This window comes from Dunckerocampus dactyliophorus, chromosome 12, assembly GCF_027744805.1.
Source record: "Dunckerocampus dactyliophorus isolate RoL2022-P2 chromosome 12, RoL_Ddac_1.1, whole genome shotgun sequence".
In the NCBI taxonomy this organism is placed as follows: domain Eukaryota; kingdom Metazoa; phylum Chordata; class Actinopteri; order Syngnathiformes; family Syngnathidae; genus Dunckerocampus; species Dunckerocampus dactyliophorus.
Window position 1 is genome coordinate 21,341,693 of NC_072830.1, and position 20,869 is coordinate 21,362,561.

Below are 20,869 nucleotides of genomic sequence, written 5' to 3' on the forward strand. Positions count from 1 at the left end.
TCATAATGCCAAGTATAGAGAACATACAAACCCTTTATTTTTAAAATCACAGATATTAAAATTCGCAGATTTAGTACACTTTCAAACCGCTAGAATAATGTATAAAGTTAATAATAACTCGTTACCCAAAAATCTAATCAAGTATTTCTCAATCAGAGAGGAGAAATATGATCTTAGAGGAAAATTAAACCTAAAACATTTATATGCGAGAACAACGCTGAAAACCCACAGCATTTCCGTGTGTGGAATTAAATTATGGAACGGATTGAGTAAAGAACTCAAACAATGTACAGAGATGAGCAAATTCAAAAAACAATACAAGCAGTTGATGTTTGCTAAATACAAGGCAGAAGAGTCCTGATTGTTCTGTCAGGTTTGTTATTTTATTTTATTTATTTTTTTTTTTATTTTCTATTTTATTTTATTTTTTATTTATTTAATTAAATTTTATTTTTTTATTTATTTATTTCTATTTATTTATTTATTTATTTTTATAATTTCCTTTGTTGTGTTTAAAAAAAAAAAAAAGGAAAGGGAAAAAAAAAAAAAGCTTTGTTCTTATTTATTTATTTAGTATTGTCATCATTATTATCATTATTATGAATGTTCTCTCTTTTTTTGGAGGGAGGGTTATCTCACCGTTATCTATTATGTGTTATCCTGACTATCACTGAAAACATGACATGGAATCCAGGAAGTGAACTACATGTACTGTACTAGATGTAGAATGGATGGGGGGTAGGATTAAATAAGCTTTACTTCTTCCTACTCCTTTTGGACATGTGGAACTGTCAAAAAATGATTCACAAGATGTATTCCATTGTAACCTTCATGTTCAAATAAACTAAACCAAACCAAACCAATCTAAAACAAATACAGGAATGTCTTTTTTTTTTTTTTTTTTTTTTAAATGTACCATTCTTTTTCTCTCAAGTCAATCAAGGCAATGTCATAATTCCTCATTTTAAAGAAAAAGCTCAACTAGAATTGCATTCAAAACAAAACAAAAAAACAATGTTGCAGAGTTAAATTCTTTTTAGCACCTTTATCTGCATCAACACCTCCCACAAATTGATGGGAACTCTATTAAGTGTGAGTAATCGTTCAGCTTACAAACAAGAAAACATCCTCTTTGACAGAGGCTATTATGCGACATTAATAGAAACACTAAGCTGTCCGTGTGCTGAGCGGCCCCCTCCACTAATAAAATTTCAGTCGATAACCAAACAGGCAAAAACAATTCCTTAAAGTCCCAGAGGCGTGTGCACGATGCCTTTGTGTTAATAGGACAATGTTCCATCCGGAAGGCTGGAGCTGAAAAGTGTAAAAGGCACACACTGAAAGAGTCAGGGTCCTCCGGAGAAAGATTGAAAAAGGATCATCAGAGGATCCATTGGGAGCTTAATTGAATTGCTTCCTTGTTCAGGTTTCCCATCACAGGACAATCACAGCAAGACACACTCAGTGGGTTGCGACCATGCTGAGTCGAAGGATTGTTAGCAGCCAGACGTCTTCGAATGAGAACGCACAATAAGACACTGAGCATCACTATACTGTGATGTGTTTACTATACCACCACAGACGGTTACTGGTGATGGCAAAGAGGCACAGTGTGATGATGACCATGGACCTGCAAATGGAAGTTGTACCCGCGTCTGTCCTGGCTGCTCATTTCAATACGGCAAAACTAACAAGTCAACAACAATAAAAGAATAGAACTTAGATGAAAAATCAGCTTGGTGATTAAGTCCTTTCTGCAGTTAACTCATTTTTACACTTGCACAAATTACAATATGAAAATGTTACTTATTATTGCCTGTACGGTTTATAATACAGGTTTTATGATGGGAACATTTTTTAATCCACTAGGAGGTGGACAAGCAGAGGAGGGGCACCTTAATATTTTTAAATATGTATTTTTTATTTTGTAAAAAGGCTTTTCAAAAGCATATTGATATTCAGATTTTTCTTGTTACATTATGTCTTTCGCTTTATATTTCCCCATTTTTTTTTTTTTTTTGTTAAATTGTATTTCTACAACAGGGGTGTCCAGACTATTTCCACCACGGGCCACATACTGAAAATCAAAAAGGCGGGGGACCACTGATATTTTTATGTATTTTTAAATTTGGTCAAAAGGCGAACAAAAAAATATATATTTAAAGACAAAGCTTCGTGTTAATAGTATCAACATTTCAGATTCTTCTTTACATTTTGCTTTTTTTTAACTCCATTTTTTCCCCGTTGTTGTTGTTTTTTTTGTTTAATTTTTATTTCTACAATGTGCTGCGGGCCAATAAAAACTAAATTTGGACACCCCTGCTCTTCTGAGCACATGATGCGATGTCAACTCTGTGAGCAACCACAACTCTTGTCGACTATTTAGCTTGTTAGCTTCCTTTGTTGTAAGCCAAAGATGGTAATTAAAGCGAGAAGGAACGAGTTATTGCAGCTGAAACTAATCTATACGTTAGTTACTTTTATTGCAAATGTTGATCTGAAATCGGAGGACAAGTTCACGGAGATGGGCTGCATGCCCTCTGACCGAGCCGTGTACAGACAGGAAAAAATGTTCTACAAGTCGACCAATCGCAGCCACAAGGTTAGACTTTCTTTGGAGGTGTACGACATGCGACGCGAGAGGGTTTGCGGGGAGAGAACTTGGCGAGCCAGTGTAGCATACTCTGCCTGGAAAAAGGTTCCGGAGACTGAACTCAAAACTGAAACCGGTGAAATGCAACAAAATGCGTACCTGGAGAGCACTGAAACATGCAAATGTGTGCCTTGCATTGGATCTCAGAGTGTGTAGGCGGATCAAAGATAATGGCCAGTGACTGTATGGTTTGTGAGGTAAATACACTCGTTGGATGGATTCGATAGGATGCTTACCAGCAAATAAAGCTTCCTTCATGTGGAAGACCAGAGACAGAACCTTCATTTACGAATTGTAAAATAAAATGGACATATCACTGGAAAAGCTGGCAAGGGCTAGTATGCTGGAAAGGACTAGCGTGAGCAAACCAGAGCCAAACACACCGCTCTTGTTACAATAACATTAGTGTGGATGTCATTACACCTGCAGACGCCTGTAAAATTGGGCACCAAATATATGCTCCTCCACATATAAAGAATTATTTCCATTGCTATGCAATGCCTCACTGGAACGCTCATCTCCCCTGAGATGAGATGAGAATCAGAACATGAATTACAGTATATCAACTTGTCAAGATTCCATCCAGCCCTCCCATCTGTAATGTGTGCATAAGAGGTATTTGGGTGGAGTAAAAACATAAAAAGCGCTTTGTACATAAAAATGTATATGATGGTTCTGACAAGCTGTCAAAGCACATGGGCACAAGGCAAGTAAGCAATTGCCTAAACTGCATTATCTATCTATGCTTATCTATGAGTCTCGGGTGGGCTTACCAGCCTCTGAGCTTGTATGCCTCGGGGATGTCTGGGTTGATCATCAGGGTGCTGCTGAAGGATGCCGAGAGAGAGCGGCCACCGAAGTCAGAGACCTTTGCTCCCTTAATGGCCACAATAGGCTGAGCAGAGCCGTCAAACTTCTCTGCCTGCACAAAGGAAAGACAACCATCATGACCTTGCGATCATCTTTTTCTATCAGTTACTGATTTTTTTTTTTTTACCCCAAGTGACCAATTAACCTTTAGTTGGATTAGTTTGGTATAAAAGTGCTTATTAGTAAGAACGTAATACACAGACAATGGAAAGCAAGGCTAACAACAGGGTTCCCAGATTAAATGAATGACTTTAATTGATTTGGCAATTCAAAATGCCATGCTTCTTCCAGACTCAGTAAATAGAAGTGTATCATTAGAGCTGCAACAATGAATCGATGAAACAATGATCAATCAATTATCCAATTAATCAACAACTATTTTGGTATTCGATTAGTCATTTTTGTTATTTTACAATGTAAATATCCTCTGATTTTAGCCTCTCAAATGTGAATATTCTTTAATTTCCTTCATCATCCAGTGTTTTAGGCAAACAAGATATTCACACACACACATCAGCTCGACTTTGGAAAACAGTGATCCACATTTTTGCCTCTTCGATTAAACGAAACAAGCTTTAGATCATCGATTGAGATAAAATAAGAGTTAGTTGTAGCCCTCGCATCATGTAAATAAATTATGGAATTAATGGTTTGTTTTCATTATTATGAATATGTATGCCATTAGGTCACCATGTAATTTCCAGGAGCTTATAGCTAGGCAATGTAGCTCATACAATGGGTTGGAGGAGGATAATAGAGGGCTGGCCATTGAACTTGTCAACCTTCCCAAATGTTTCTCGAGATGCGTTGCCCACTTTGTGCTCTCACACAAACATCTTAGCTGCCCAAGCAAGTTCTTTAGAAAAACCGATCCATCCATTTTTTTTTCCTTTTGTGTGTTTTTTTTTTTTATTTATTCATAATTCTATCTTTTAGAAAACGCGATAACGTAATATTTTTCCCTATTTGAGTTTCCATTTTCCATACTTTCCCAGGCTTGGAGATTTAAAAACAAGTTGGATGATGATAAAAACTTGACTTGATGATAAAAACAAGTTCCATACTTTCCCATACTAGGAAAAACCTCCTTAGCATATGATGTGTGGCAACACGTAAACTAACTGTGGCTGCAGCAAAGAGTAGAGCTAATGGTTAAATGAATAGGAAACGGTTCTTATGAAACAACAAAAAGTTGGCAAGCTAAGCACAGTTAGGTGAAAGTCAACATCTGGTGAGCAGCTGCTTTATAATGCAATGACAGGGCATTTTGGTAGTGGAGTCTTAAGATTCTACAATACAAACGGTTTCTTGTGATGACTGCTAATTGACTGTGGAAGCGCAAAGGGAATGATTACAGATTATCAGTGTTTAATTCTTTCAAGTAAATGAGGCAAGGTAGGGAAGTCTACCTTTTTGGCAATGTAAGAGTAATGGAATTAACGGACACAGGTTGCGTTCTTGACTCACCCACTAGTGCAGTTTTCCCCCCCATACATTCATTTAATTGTGGCATCATCCCGCCACCAATTAATTTTGCCGCCACAGATCGATTTAGCGCTACCCATTAAGAATTCTCCATGTTTAGGCACGCTTATTTTATTTTTAAACATTTTAACACTGTTAAGGCTGTATTCTGACACATTTATAGATAAGAATCAAGTTGTTTGGTGGGAGTTTGTACTCACTTCTTCTCCCCACAACGTGACAGTCACAAACTTGCCAGATGCGTCCATCAGGCTGAGTGTCCTCTTGGAGACGTCACGGTTCGATTTGGTGGTGAGGCGGGTCACCTCCTCCACGCTCTTGCACACGCCAATGACATCTGTAGAGAACACCAACAAATTACACCGAGCTAACAAAGTTGACGAACTACCATGCCTAACAAGACCTTGAAAACACTACAAGAGCTGCCAACTTTGGAAACACTTCAAAAAAACACTGGCATGGAGTTCAGTTCAGTTCTCCCTACCCACGGTGGCATCCTTCTCAGTTTTCTCCAGGTCTGCGATTGAGATAAAGTCACACTGCACCATGGGAACATTGCAGTTGTCTTCACATGGAATGATGGAAGTCTCTCCATTCAGCGTAATTTCGTAGTCATTCTTCACAGAGGTGTACTGCTTGTTGGCAACCTTCAGGGTGCCCTTGGAGACATAGTAAACCTGGACCAAACAGAAGAATATATCAGGATGGCTGGTGACTGGAGGCAATTTATTGCCGTCCAGCCTCAAAATTGTTCAATTCCATCTCCAAAAGGCCTGAAGATTAGATTTAAAAAATTGTATTATCCTCACCTTGCCAACTTCAATAAGTGTGTAGAATGTGTCCACCTCTTGGTTGAACCCGGTCACTCTTATCTCGCCCTGTAATATACCCAAGGTTTCACATCACAAGAAGAGTAAGCGAGGCACTTGCGCCACATTTGTGGGCCAACCAGTTTGGAACATTTTGGAATAAACAGGAGCACGACACTCACGCTCTCGTCCACAAGCTCCATGGAGAAAAGTTTGCCATCGCCGCGCGAGTTGCTCCATGTACGGATGCTACTCTTGTTGGTGACGCGCACACGAATGGTCCACCTGATGAGAGAAATGACTATTTTGTTGGTCTCGCCATGTGTGAGCGACAGGGAAAAAAAGCTTTGACTCACTTGGGGAGTCATTGGCGCTACCTGTTGGTTTACATGTACTGTTATACACATGGTCAAAATTATTGGTACCTTTACAACAAAGAGGAAAAAAAAACAGAAAAACAAGTGAAATAATTGGTAATAATACTTTTATTTATTTATTTATTTATTTTTTAAATCAGACATTGCTTTTGATCTGTGGTTCAAGACAACTTATATAATACACAAATAAAACTAGCCTGGACAAAAAATGTCATTCTTGACCTAACATTTTGTTGCACAACCTTTTGAAGCAATTACTGCAATCAAGTGTAACTCCTCAATGACCTTGCTGCACCCGTCAACAGGTATTTTGCTGCACCAGTCAACAGGTATTTTGCCGCAGTCTTCATGAGCAAACTGCTCCAGCTCTCTCGGGTTTGATGGGTGTCTCCCCAGACTGCAGGTTTCAGCTCTTTCTACAGAAGTTCAATTGCTTTTGAATTAGGGCTCAGAGAAGGCCACTTCAGAACACAGTCCAATGTTTCACCCTTAGCCACTCTTCAGTGATTTGGGTTATTGTTTTGTTGGACAACCCATGACCTGCGTCTGAGAGCAAGCTTTCTGACACTGACCAACACATTTCGCTCCAGAATGGCTTGATAGTTATTGTACCCTGTACAAATCATATTTAGCCTTACAACATAATCGAGTCACCTCCATGTTTCGTATATATGGTGGGGTTTTTTCTCTGCATGCTTCATATTTGCATGTCTAAACATAAAGCTTATGTGTTTTGCCAAAAAGCTCCAGATTTGCCCCCCCACCCCCAGAAGCTTTGTCGCTTGTCAATATGAATTTTGGCAAACATTTATTTATTACTTTTGCCATTTTCCAGTTATTTCAGTGGCCATTGTGTGTTTTGTCTTTCATAGACTGGTACCAATAATGTTATCCATGTGTGTACTTAAGGGTTAATGTGGGAAAAGAAAATGTGTGAAATGACCTCCCTTTCATTGTCAACATAACTGATAAAAAGTCCATACAAAAACTGCATCATCATTTTTGTACTGAATCTGTTAAAAAAAAAAAAAAAAAAAAAAACACTCACTTCGACAGGTACGGGTTGAGGCTGGCGATGGGCACAACTTTGGAGGAACCCCCTGGGGTCCCAGGCATAGAGGGCTTCTTCCCAAATTCTTTGCTGACAACTCGGTTCACTAGGAAATTAATAGACAAGAGAGTGGTTAATGACACTGAGGGGGATACACAGTAAAATGTGTAACGCAGTGCTTCTCAAATAGCAAAAGGGGGTGTAAGAGATGGGGCGGGGCTGGGCTTTCAATGTCAGTGTCTTCATGCTTTGCCTGCCTGGTATTTATGCTTGAACAATACACAAGCCCCAGCTTGGTGGACACAGTGCTCAAACTAATTAAGAGGTTGCCTGTTCAATGCAGTAAAGGAAGTACACAGGAACCACCAGTGTGCAGATGACGGAGAATCACTTATGATGACGTAATAAACTGTTAAGTCTACTGTAAATATGGAAGGAAATGAGGAAAGAAGGGTGTGTGAATCATTTGCACTTTTTTCTCAGTTTTGCAATTGAAGTAGTTGCAGATTTTATCTCAGCTCATTTTATTCATCTTTTTTGATAATTAGGTTAATGGCAGCAGTACAGTGGCATACAGTGGTGTGCACAGATACAAAATACTGTACTATGAGGTTCTAAAAAGTACTTGAATTCAGGAGGGCGTGGAAAAAAGCCTGTCCTCCGAGGGGGCACGACAGAAAATAACTGAGAACCACTGGGGTAAGGGTAAATGTTATTTGTAATCAGATCTTTCGGTTCTGTACAGAGGCGTACTGATGTTGATGTTTTGACCTACATTGGACTTTACTCTGCATCCATCTTTAAACTCCACCGTAAACTTCAGCTTTACAGATGCCATAGTTAGTTATTATTAACCATTATGGTAACTAGTGTGAAAAGGAGAAGTACTTGGGTGCCCAAGTGTAAGATGACAGCCTTGTGGGGCGAAGGATAATTCACAAAACCAGAGTGTGAAATGCTGTTACCTTCACCCGCCAAGAGAGGCAGCGAGCGAGAGAGAGAGAGAGAGAGAGAGAGAAGGAGCACGGCCCCAAACATGGGAGACTTCCCTGTTTGAATGAGCGTCGCACATTTGATTTGCGTGCAGCTCACACAGAGGATTAGAGTTCAAAGTGTCCACTTAAGTCCTCCCACTTGGCCAACCACTGCACTCGTGGTAATTAAGCCCCCAGCTCAAGCACAGGCGTGCACAGAAGTGAACAATGACTGTGCTGATGAGGATGCTCGCCTCAAACTCAATCCCCCACACGTCAGATTAGAGGGGATGAAGAGCTCCTATGACGGAGAGCCAAAAAAAAAGGGAACCCTCCTCAGAGCGAGACCGCTCCTGGTACAGGTTATCAAATAAGGTGCTAATCCAGCACCTGTGTCTATCAAGGAGTGATGTAATTTATAATGGACAGTGCATGAAGCAACCTTTTAAGGCCGTACTGGTACAACCACAGAAGCCTGGCCAATACAGTACATACAATATACAGTATATGCAGCCTCACACACACACTTTACTTACTTTTTCCTTCATGCACCGACACACAGCTAAAATGACCAAAAAAAACAAGGAAGCGTGAGGGGAATCTACATTACTAAAGTGTAGTGACGTTCGCGTTTTATATCTGCGATCTAAGCACTCATGTAACACGGCACATCGTAGTGAAGTCTGTTTGCTGTGAATTATAGCCAACCTAGTTCACGAACAATTATCATGGTGAGATATGTTTACTGTATTCAGCATACAGTATGGATGGCCAGGAAGTGAGCTAAATAAAAGATGTAAACAACATGGCCATATGTGGACAGAACACCACATTATCAAAGTTTATTCAACTTTTGGAATCTAACGTTGTCCCATCTATTTTTTTTTCTTTTCCCATTACTCTATTTGTTTCCAGCACATTATTACTATACTACTACGACTATCACTATTATTGTATTTACAATGAGTTAATAATTGACTTGAACAGTTATAATACATACTGTACTAAAAGTTAATGCAAATATTCTTTGGTGAGCTACTCAACTGATCCGACGGCAAGCTACTTGTTAAGATCCTGTGATAGCGTCTCTATTTACGTCACACAACTACTGTTTTGAAGACAAGACACGATTATAATGGTGACGAGAGCAAGGTCAAGTGACACTTTAAAAAAAAGTAAGTTAGCACGTACCCCATGAACGTGACAGCCATCGTTTCCCTGTGGGCCAAAAACGAGCTCCGAACGAACCGCATTGCTTGTTTGCTTTAAACACAAAATGTTGTCCGTGGACCAAACACCAGGTGGACAACTAACAAAGATGATAGAATAGCTGAACTTCAATGCGAGTCAAACATGAGCGATTACACACGCTGGCATAAATAGGCTTGGACTGTGACAAGTGGTCATCAATTAACTCCAAATTTCACAGACTATTTTTCATTCTCACGGTTATAAGGGACGTCCCTTGTCAACTCAATAAGGGACACGTACCTTCATCTGGTCGCACGTGCACGAGCAGATGAAAAATTCACTGGTAATGTTTCATATTTTTGTCGCTGCCTGGAGCTCTGCAACATCCTGAAAACCTCGGTTACATTGGCATGACAGACGTCTTCTATTGTTGGACCTCATGACTGATCCTGATCCTGACTGATTAGAGGAAGTCCAACGTAGAGCATCATAGACGAGGTATTCTCTTATTTCTACACCATGAGTGTGTGAAAATTAATCATGTTGGCCGTGCACCTCCCTTTGCATATCATTGTGTTGCAAAGGTGGCACTGAGCCGACTGCTCTTTTTTTTTTTTTTTTTTTTTAAGTTAAGCCAAACATTTTAGCAGCTGCTTTTTCTTTGCTGGTGCTCTCCGGCATCTTCTTCGTTGGTGTTTGCAGCTATTTCTTCCTGTCGGCGAAGTGGGCATCGAAACTAGGAGTCAAAATTAAAATATTTGTACGATCCCGGGAGAATCGCAATGTTAGACCCGGTTCCGATCAATGCTAGAACCTCGATGCCCAACAATGTTGTGTTTTGGTTCGGGTGGAATTTTAATTTTCGCTTTAATGGAATCGCGGATGGGATCGAGCAATTGGCCAACAAAAACGGGATCTCACGGAATATTGACGTGTTGTGAATGAAATGCTGGAATCGTGGAGGATCAGGAACATTTGTGTGGTGAAATATTTCCCCAGCGGACCGCTCATTCATCGCGGCATGTCCTCACAAACACTACCCAGCCCTCTTCTGAATTAAGTCCATGAAAACACCCACGGCAGTGGGCAGTGTAAATGGTCTAGGTTAGCTTAGTTTTGCGGATCATGCTAGTGCGGCTGTGTGTGCGCCGAAGTTGTGTTTTAGGTAATGCAACCGAGCGTTTTAGGATGCCCATGCCCGCTGACTTTGTGCGTAAAATAAAAAGACAGCCACAGCTGCAACAAGTAACCCAGCTAGCTATCTCACAGTCAAAATACATTTAACATACACCATACTTCCGGCCTTCAAATTAAGAGCAGCGCACATCCTGTACTAGTGGTAATAAAATAAAGGTGTCTTGAAAAAATTAGTTTACATTAATAAATCGATTGCAATTGCGTCTGCAACTACATCGTTTCTAACCACAAACACGGATGCAATCATTTGTTGGGGATTCTTTAGCAATGAAAAGATACAAAAATACTGGGCAAAATTGTCCAATGATGTATTGCATCAATAAAATGTAAAAATATTTGCATTTATTTAACAGCCATTGGAGATCGGGAAGATCTGTTGGGCATTTCTGTGTGGAGTTTGCATGTTCTCCACGTGTGTGCGTGGGTTTTCTCCGGGGACTCCGGTTTCCTCCCACATTCCAAAAACATGCATGTTAGGTTAATTGGCGACTCTAAATTGTCCATAGGTATGAATGTGAGTGTGAATGGTTGTTTGTCTATATGTGCCCTGCCATTGGGTGGCGACCAGTCCAGGGTGTACCCCCGCGACCCTAATGAGCAGAAGTGGTATAGAAAATGGATGGATGGATGTATTCACTGAGACAAGTTATCACATAATCTAAGGTGATAAAATAAGTGTAAAAAGAAAGAAAAAAGAATTGACAAAAATTTAAAAAGGAAAAACAGAATTTAGGGGAAAAAAAATCAAAGAATTTGGGGGGGGGGGGGGTCATTAGGTCCTAGAATTTGACACCAATTCAAAGTTGGGAAGCGTAGAAAAATGCTGCCATCTGCTGGTTATTAAGTAAAATACATGCAATTTTCTACAAGGTCAAAATCAAACGTCTTAAAAGATGTTTTTTTCCCAGAATTCTACTGTGGTGAACTACACAAAGCACCAGTGATCTTTTGGTGGTAGGAGCCATTTAGTTTTAAGGGTTATAACAATGTCAAGCCCTGACAAAAATTCAAGCACATTTCAGTTAATTGGAAAATCAACCTTGACTCACCATTATTTCCAGTTTGAGGTTGCAGTGGAGGGCGGTTGGCAGGGGCCGGGGCAGCCTGTTGGGGGGCTTTACTCTGGCCTGCATGGGTGTGTTTTTTTTTTTTTTTTTAATAACATGTGATATAGGTAGATAAGCACGAAAGTGGCACACGCACAATTTCACATAAGATTTTCTAATAAGTCTTACCATCACTGTAAGGTGTGGGGTCACCGATACGGCCGTTTACTTCCTCAGCAGGCTTGAGGACTTCAATCTCCAAGATGATCACCACACGTCTGAAATTTTGTACACGCAAAATCGTACGTACAGCACAGGTTTATGCACAAGCATTGTTATTTTGCTATCTTAAAAAGCAGGAAACATCAAGTAGAACATTAAGAATTAAAAAAAAAAAAGAAGACACACACCGTCCATCCTTCAGAATGTTGGTCACATGTCTCTTGAGAAGACAGACACAATTCGGGGCCAGTCGGTTATCTTCTGCCATGCAGTTGAGCTGAGTGCAGAGCATGAAAGCTGCAAAGGGGAAAAAACATATTCCACAAGTCACTTTGCGTACCACCTGTCAGCGTTTACTGTCCCCCCCCACCCCAAGTGCTCTGAACATTTTTTGTGGAGTTATATGAACAAATGCCAAAAATTGTCCTATCTCGCAATGTCAAAGAATCCTTTAAAATATTACTAGATCCAGACTGTGATCCGGGTCATCGCCAAAATTTTATCAGTTCTTTCATATCCCATTTGCGACAATTCCTGAAAATTTTATCCAAAACCATGCCGAACTTTTCAAGTTATTTTGAACACAAACAGATAAACGCCAGCAAAAACATAACTTCCTTGGCGGAGGTAATATGCTTCTCAGATGATACTTAAAGCGCCTGGAGAAGATGTTAGTGATATCCAATAGGGCCAACATGACAAACTTACAGGACATGGTGTGTCGTCCATCACTCAGCATTACCCGAAAGCGAACAGGACCGCTTCCACCTTCGATCTTTCGAATGTTCTAAAATGGAAGGCAAAACACTTTGAAAACACTTTCCAGGTGTTCTCATTTATATATTTAGACATCCATGCCTATTCAATTAAATCACTTTACTTTATGATATGATAAGTCATGGTATTACAGTATAAACAAGAATAATTCCCAGAGAATTCTTGGAACGGTTAAATATATTCGAAATACTGATGAATTCTGATAAGAATTCGGAAGTCAATCCAGCTCGTGTTACGTTTAGCTGAAAAACACATTTTCCTCCCGTGCAAGTCGCTATTATAAGGTCAGTTACATTCATTAAGAATATGAATACACAGGTTTAGAGAATGTTCACTAAACACGGGAAATAACGTAAACATTTTACCTCAACTACACATGTAACAAATCGTGATGTTAAAGCATTCACTCACCACCAATTGAAGCACCGCGTCATTTCCACCATTTCCACTCGACAGAGCCTGCAATCATTTATTAGATTCAACTATGCTAAATAGTTCACATTGACAGACAATTAAAAACTCCTTTTATTCGACGTTAAATCGTTACACATACGGTTCAATAGACTGACGACAAAAACAGCAGTGTTGTGGCCATTTTCGTGTCAAGCATTTGCTAGCGTTTGTCATTTTTAAGCTATTTTATCATGATTCCTCATCGTGTTTCTGAGCGAGGCTCACAAAGACCAAACAACTACAATCGCACATAAAAAACCAGACAGCCATACCTCTATCGCTCCTTCAGTCAACTTCATCATGTCTGCGAATAAGCAAATTTTTTTCAGACAGTTTACGCTGGACAATGCTGCTCCTTTCAAAGACTGAACAAAGTGACTTGTCTCAGTGCAGTGGCGCCAACAGCTTCGCCAGTCCCGCCAAGCGTCGTTTACTTTCTATTATTTCCGCTTCCTGTCACTGATTCAGAATTGGTGAGTCTGCTTCAGTCGCCTCGGCGATGACGTTGAAACCGACCGGAGACCAGCACATTCAAAGAGGATCGAGCCAACGCTTCTCCACCAGTGTTCTCCACGCGCCTGACATCACCGCGACGCATTCAATGACTTTTGAAAATCGGATATCTTAGAGTTCACCGCCACTATCGAAGGATTATAGCCTAAAACTGGGGTATCCAAACTTTTTCCATCGATCGCCGCATGATGAAAAATCAAAGGATGAGGGGGCACTTTCATGTGTTTTTATTTTGTAAAAAGGCTCAACGTTTTAAAGACAAAGTTTTGTTTTATTATTAGTTATTAGTATCAGCATTTTAGCTTTTTCTCTTTACATTGTACCCTTTTGCTCTAGTTTTTGCTGGGTTTTTTTGTTTGTTCAATTTTATTTCAACAAAGTGTCGTGGGCCAATAAAAAACGAGTCGCACTTTGGACACCCTTGGCCTATAAATCGCTGCTATGGTTAACCAGAGATCCGTTCAATGTTGCTCAGTGACTCTCAAAGAATATGCGATTGAAATAATGAATGAAATGTGCAACAAGTGGTTACCAGCTTTTTAAACAATATTGCATAGTAATAATGCATGTGGCATTTACCAATTAGTCTAACACATTTATCTTTACTGTAAGCGAATCAATTGTATGAAACAATGACACATTCTTCAAATCAACCACATGTATTTATTTGTTGGTTTGGAAATTACATCATATGTCAGGTATATAACATTGACTTAGCAGAGAGGCATACAGACTATTTTACTGAACTGTAATTTTGCAGGGCTTTAAAAATAGTAATTCAACATATGCTTTATTATGTTTACATCCCCTCAAGTAGAAATGGAAACAAATGAAACCTGTGGTATTTCTTTGACACATTTTAATCAAGCTCAGTGGCCTTGTACACTTGTTCTGTACAACCATAATTGTTCTGCAAGGCTTTTACCAAAGGACAGCTGTGCATGTGATAGTAGTTCCTACTTGGGTGGACTCATTTCATGCTTATCACTTGGCAATCCTGCTTTCTCTTTTATTCCAGATTCCTCTCTCTGCACGATAGGAGCTCCAGGATTAGGGTTGTTGATCACGCCCATGAAGACTGGTATTTTAGTCTTATCGTCCATGAGGGCAAAGAGGAAGGGTTGGTTCAGGTGGAAAACAGGTTGTGATGCCCGAGAGATGACGACGGTAGTGGCTGCAGCGGCCTCCGCTCCTTCCTCGTTGATCTCCATAGTGGATTTGTGTAGAACGCTGGACACCATTAGGGGGCCATCCGCCATGTCGGCCAAATTGGGATTGGAAAACAACTGTCCGAGGCCTAGCACAGAGCACAAGGTCAGTGAACAGATTTGTCATCATCACTGCTCATCCGTGATGATAATTGCTTACCCAGTTTGGTGAAAACCTCCTGCAGCTCTTGAGCGTACTCCAGCTTGAATTTGGGGAATTTCACTTGAACGACTCTTTGCTTGGGCAGACGATCATAAAGGCTGGAAATATTCAGCTTGGCAGCAAGCGAGGACACATTCACATGGCCGGACATGGGCATGATTACTAAAAAGCTCATCTCCTTCACGAATGGGAAGATTGCTACCTGCACGGTAAGACAAAGAAGATGTAATAAAAATGTAAGTATGTTCCTTCATGGATAAGTGATGAAATTAGTGGCGTTTGAAAAAAAACCTACAGTGGGGCATGAACAACTAAGAAAAAACACGATATTGTGGGCGACCTATAACCGCATTTAACATTTAAAGAACAAAATGAAAAGTAATCCTGCTAAAATAATCACTGCAAAGACTTTGTAAAACTCCAAGTCAGAGAATTTCTGAAAAGAGTGGGTTCTGACACCAAATCATTCCTTCCTTTTTCTTTTGTAGTTAAAAAAATGTAAATAATAAGTAGTAAATAAAAAATAGCCATAATGAAATGAGCAAATTTTCAATAAATGTTGCGTTTAACATGTAGCCAAAGTTAGGCAAGTCATCCAACCATCCATCCATCCATTTTCTATGCCGCTTACGCTCACTAGGGTCGCGGGGGTATGCCGGAGCCTATCCCAGCTGACTTCAGGCAAGAGGCGGGGTACACCCTGGACTGGCCGCCAGCCAATCGCAGGTTAAGTAAGTCAGTTTAAAAACATTTATCAGGAATTGGGAGCAACTGAATTCCTCAGATTCTTTTTTCCTGGTCACGTCACATTTTGCAAGTTGTTGCTGGGCAGATTTTGTGTGGCATATTTATGTGTACCCTGTACATTTTTAAAAAGTGTAGCTTGCACTTCCTCATATATGTACGTGAGCGTTTATGTACTGAACGTCTCACGGGGGAGGCAATTATATATAGGCATTTTTTTCAATATTCACCAATAAAACTAAAATATTTGATTAAAATAATGTAATGTCACGTGTAACTGGAGTTTGAAACAAAATGAAAATGGCTATCATGGAGAAATTCAGAGAACAAAGGCAGACTGGTCGGAACTAATCTTAAAGTGGAACATAATCATGGACGCACACGACAATGCTGAGCGGTCCCTTGTCAAAGTCTACAAGAACGCCAACCACAGATAAAGACGCCACCTTTACATAACGCACCTTTAATGTAACACGGGTAACTCATTTACACCATGCGATAAGACTGCATTTGAACTGTTTACGCCACTCTGTGAGTGCTGCTGTTTTGGTTAGCAAAACGTTTCAGATTGGCTCAGCTGCGTAACTCTTTAATGTTCATGTGTGAATGTTGCCGTCTATCAATTTAGGTCATTATTTGTCGACAGTGGAGGACTCGTTTATTGCGGTGAATTGGTTCCGGACCAGAACACGATACACTCAACAATAACACAAATGCAACACTTTTGTTTTTCTCCTGAGCTGAACTCAAAGATCTAAAACTTTTTCTATTTACACAAAAGGCCAATCTCTCTCAAATATTGTTCACAAATCTGTCTAAATCCGTGTTGATGAGCATTCATCACTCATGATTCATAAACTATCCACCTCACAGGTGTGGCATCTCAAGATGCTGATGAGACAGCTTGATGACTGCACAGGTGTGGCCACAACGAAAGGCCACACCACAATGTGCAGTTTAACTGTATTGGGAGTGGGCCGGGGGTGGCCACCATTTGTCTCTAAATACTGTATGCGCCGACCCAGAGCATCCCAAACGTACTCGCTAGTTGAATGGCCAGCACACTCACCCATTGGGCATGTTTGGTGTGCTCTGGATCGGTGTACACAGTATTTGAGGCAAATGGTGGTCACAGCAGATACTGACTGGTTTTCAGACCAGAAATGAATTCATTTTATTTCCTGGTTGAATATGGCCCATTATTACAAAAAAAAAAGTGCAATTTAAGCAAATTGGCCTAAATTAAGCATTTTCAAGCATAAAAATGGCTAAAATGCAAATACATGCGTGTAGCATTCGACATGGGCCAGTAGGTGTTAGTAATTGTTCGGTGAGACAGGCACCAGAGGTGATCGCCTCAACAGGCATTTATTGCAGGTTTAAATGATCTCACAACAGGCACAATAACAACATAATAATCATAACAATAACAGGGGCTTCGGCATCACTTCCTGTCCTCCACACATCTGTCCGTGCGCCACTAAGGTCCCCTAAAGAACACATTTAATGTAACACACAAGAGCAGGAGTTTTATTTCCGTCTTAAATGGCTTATTTACTCTTATTATGTCTCCTACATTGGGTAATACGAGTGTAAAGTCATTTAAAGCTGCCATTACAATACACTGATGAGACAATAGCCACCGCAGGAAGTACGCTGTCCAGAAAAAAAACAAGGAACGGCTAACGTGTGAGTGTATGTTATGTAATTTATGTCTAATGTGTCTTATTTTCTCTGATTATATCCACTATATTGGGTAATACAAATGTAAAGTTGACTATATGGGTGATATTTCATGTCTACCGGGCTCTCATAATGTTAAAAAACGCATTTAGAAGATTGTAAACGGGTTTTTATGCCATAACTATGAAAATATGAAATGTATTAATATTGACTCCTACTTCGTGGGAATTCATGTGTCGCGGTCGGGTCTGGAACCAATTAACCGCGATAAACAAGGGATGACTGTATTATGTTATTATTATTGAGCATGTTTTGAGATCATTCAAACCTGGACTCACTCGTATGTTTCACCGAACATGGAAGTAACGTTACTGACACCTCGTGACCAGTGTAGAATACGACATATCGCAATTTGAATGCGTCTCATATTTGTATTTTACTTAATTGAGACATTTTAGTGCCTGAAAATGCTTAATTTAGGGGGAAAAAATTATAATTTGCTTCAATATGCACATATATTTTTTTACTAAAAGGCTGTATTCGACCACGAAACAGCATGATTTGTTAATTAAGTTATTGTTGAAAAACCGTGATAGAGTGAAGCCGCACAATTTGATGTGGCAAGGGACTACTGTACATCATTTAAGGAAATACTTCCGTTGTGCCACACTTGAGAAGAAAGGACAGCGAAAATAGGCACAAGAAGAAAAATACTTCCGAAAATAAATTGTCAAAAAGTAATAGCACCATCTGCAGCATCTGTTTGGACACTTGCCCCTCCCAATGCAATGAAAGGTGTCTTACCTGAGACTCTAGTTCACTGTCAATGAGTAAACTTAAAGCATGTTTGGCATTTTCCATCATGTCAACTTCAACCATGTGCTTGTCATCAAGGTAGAACGCACCCTTGGACGTGGAGCGGGAGTCAAACCGAGCTTCCCACTCGCCTGTGGACAACAAAATATCAGAGTCTCATGCACTGTACATCAAGTCTATATACCGGTACACGTGCTGGAAATGTAATTAGCACACAGTGTCAGCTCTGATATTGGATGGAATGATAGTGTACAGGTAATGTATGAATAGAGGCTGACTGATGAGTCACCTTTGAAATGGACAGCATTGATGAGCATTAGGAGCATGTTGGGAGGCAGTGCGGACAGAAAGTTAGTCATCTTTCCATTGGTGGCGTCCTCCACCCAGTCATTGACATCTTTCAGGCTCTCCAAGACGGCTGGCTCCGAGTCATACAACCGCTTGGATTCATTGATAAAGTCTTCCTTTGGCTTAAACCCTAACACCAGAAAGAAAGTGTGAACCAAAGCGCCAATGACCCCACAGCAGCAAGTGTCATGTAAAACCTTGACGCAGGAAGATGCGGGTAGCGATTTTCAGGTCGGTGTTTCGGAGCTGCGCTAAGATATGATTTAGAGCATGATGGTGGCAGGTGAGAGTGTTGTCATGGAGATGGTGCATGAGCAGCTCCTCTGTCTCATTGACGGCACCTGAAAAGGAAAGACGTGAGAATGCAAAGTGCTCACGGCGGTAAATCCACCCACTGGACACAACAATAAGTACGCCTACAAAAATAATAATAATTACCACCGCCAACATTTTCACGGCATTTGGTTTCTTTGTTAGCTATAATATGTAAAAAAAAAAAAATCAAGGTAGCAAGAAGTCAGGACTTTGGTGCAAATCAGAATTAAGGTGCAGATCAAGAAAAATGTTATTTTCACTTTTGTTGACATGATTTTCTATGATATTCCTTGATACATACAGTAACAAAACAGGCATGTGCAGGAGGTACGTCTTTACAGTATGACTTTCAATTAGGTGTTGAAACAAAAGTTCTCTTTTAGCAATAAGTTCATTGTTTGTCATGATTTGTAGTGGTGGGAAGGGAAAAATATTAGAAACGTCTCATTATGATGCAGTGCAGTTCCACTTTGAATTACAAACCCCATAATAAAATGAAATATGTACAAACTGGGTGTGAAAATGTAGCGTCCAGTGCCTCAAGCATACCTAGAGCGAGTTGGGAGAGCGCTAAAGAGATGCTGAAAGGTGATATGATGACATTGGGCTTCTCTGGCGAGGTCTTCAGGTTCTGCAGCAGTTGCACGCCCAGTTTTTGGATGGAGGCCGCAATGGCCTCCCTGGACTCTGGGTTTCGGCCGATGGTTGCACAACCTTCGTCCTCCTCCTCCGAGTCTTCCTCAGGCGCACTCGTGGTCATTGCTAAAGGTGGACTTGTGGTACTTGCGACGTCTGTCTGTGGCGTGCTTTCGTTTTTCTGGTGAGATTTTAATCGCGGGGCTTATTTCGACTGAATTTTAGTGACTGATGAGTAAAAGACAATGAAAAAGATGGCCTCTGACCTCTTTGGGCTGGCTGGGTAATAAAGGAATAAGAGGCACCACTGGGGTTGACTCATCTTTTGACACCTGAGCATTCTGTCAAACGCAAAAAAAACACAAAAACATGAATTTTATAATAAGAAAAGAAGAATGTGAGAGTAGTAAGAGGTAGTTTACAATCACTCCTTGGTTGCAGAGACAGATGAACAGGAGTGACAGGCGAAGGTCCATGTCCTCATGTAACGTAGCTGGAAAAACGACCTTGTCACTAAATGGTATTGCAGAATTCAAATTTATTCATGGAAATATTGTAAACAATAAAATAAAAATACCTTTGTAGATTCTTGTTTTTTTTCTGGTGGTAACCCACGCTCTTTCGTAGCCTGCCTGAAACATCGGGACAGGCTAATTGTTTTTTTACAATCCACACCTTAATACCTCAATCCCTCACTGTCTCCTATCACAAGGTTAGCCTAAAACATCCCAGGCTGATTTTCTTAAGCGGCAAATGGCATCAAATAGAAGTAGCAAGGATGGTTAGTTTAAGTAAAGGCATGGCCTCCTGTCCACACACATGAAAGATCAACAAATGCAAAGCAAACACTCAACACGCAGCACCGAGCTGATAAATAAGTGACACATTTGCATTACTTTAAGAATCTTTGATCTTACCTTAAGTTTAAATTAGTTTTTAATATAAAAAAAAGCTGGTGTCCTGTCCAAAAAAGGAGCGACTAAGTGACTGCGGATGGCAGAATTCCTGAGAGTAAAAGATTGGCACTTGTACAGCAAACGGTTAAAGATCAACTGGCATTGATCGGGGCCTCATTTAAGCCACTATTTGTTTGTAAATGTAGCTCAGGTTCATGCAGTTAAATACTGAAGCGCTACAGGCGTCGACACCCCATACATAACCGCATGTCATATCCAGTCACATTTTTTACTCCAGTGTTTACATAGTTATTCTGTCTTTGCTTTACACGTCTTTATTTAAGATATCTACTTATTCTAACGTAATTATGTATGAACAAATGATTCTTGTTTACTGTACACCATTGCGTCTTTTTTGTCTTGCTGGGAATTGTGACAGCTT

The 20,869-nt window shown here is 40.2% G+C and overlaps 2 protein-coding genes across 4 annotated transcripts in view; both read right to left on the minus strand.

Annotated features, from left to right (window-relative positions):
- Positions 1–13,574, minus strand: part of rpa1 (replication protein A1) — a 40,509-nt gene extending 26,935 nt beyond the window's left edge. Inside the window, exons 1-12 of the mRNA XM_054794249.1 lie at positions 13,378–13,574; positions 13,064–13,111; positions 12,584–12,662; positions 12,064–12,172; positions 11,843–11,931; positions 11,657–11,734; positions 7,243–7,351; positions 6,000–6,102; positions 5,818–5,886; positions 5,493–5,685; positions 5,209–5,345; positions 3,427–3,575 (exon numbers count right to left, since the gene is read on the minus strand). Coding sequence (XP_054650224.1) covers positions 3,427–3,575; positions 5,209–5,345; positions 5,493–5,685; positions 5,818–5,886; positions 6,000–6,102; positions 7,243–7,351; positions 11,657–11,734; positions 11,843–11,931; positions 12,064–12,172; positions 12,584–12,662; positions 13,064–13,111; positions 13,378–13,407 — 1,193 coding nt within the window. The 5' untranslated portion in view covers positions 13,408–13,574. The remainder of the gene's footprint in view (positions 1–3,426; positions 3,576–5,208; positions 5,346–5,492; positions 5,686–5,817; positions 5,887–5,999; positions 6,103–7,242; positions 7,352–11,656; positions 11,735–11,842; positions 11,932–12,063; positions 12,173–12,583; positions 12,663–13,063; positions 13,112–13,377) is intronic.
- Positions 13,575–14,258: 684 nt separating this feature from the next.
- On the minus strand, positions 14,259–20,621 carry serpinf2b (serpin peptidase inhibitor, clade F (alpha-2 antiplasmin, pigment epithelium derived factor), member 2b). 3 transcript variants are annotated; one of them, XM_054794409.1, is made up of 10 exons: positions 20,449–20,621; positions 20,109–20,163; positions 19,954–20,024; positions 19,798–19,872; positions 19,445–19,712; positions 18,778–18,921; positions 18,522–18,710; positions 18,221–18,363; positions 14,987–15,191; positions 14,259–14,915 (listed from the first exon to the last, which is right to left on the minus strand). In XM_054794409.1, exons 3-10 carry the CDS (start codon positions 20,005–20,007, stop codon positions 14,575–14,577), a joined length of 1,419 nt encoding a protein of 472 aa, XP_054650384.1. In that variant the 5' UTR covers positions 20,008–20,024; positions 20,109–20,163; positions 20,449–20,621; the 3' UTR covers positions 14,259–14,574. The 3 variants fall into 3 exon arrangements, with proteins under 3 accessions (XP_054650384.1, XP_054650386.1, XP_054650385.1); XM_054794411.1 differs by having other exon boundaries at positions 19,954–20,037; XM_054794410.1 differs by having other exon boundaries at positions 19,954–20,044.
- Between the last annotated feature and the right edge of the window lie 248 nt (positions 20,622–20,869).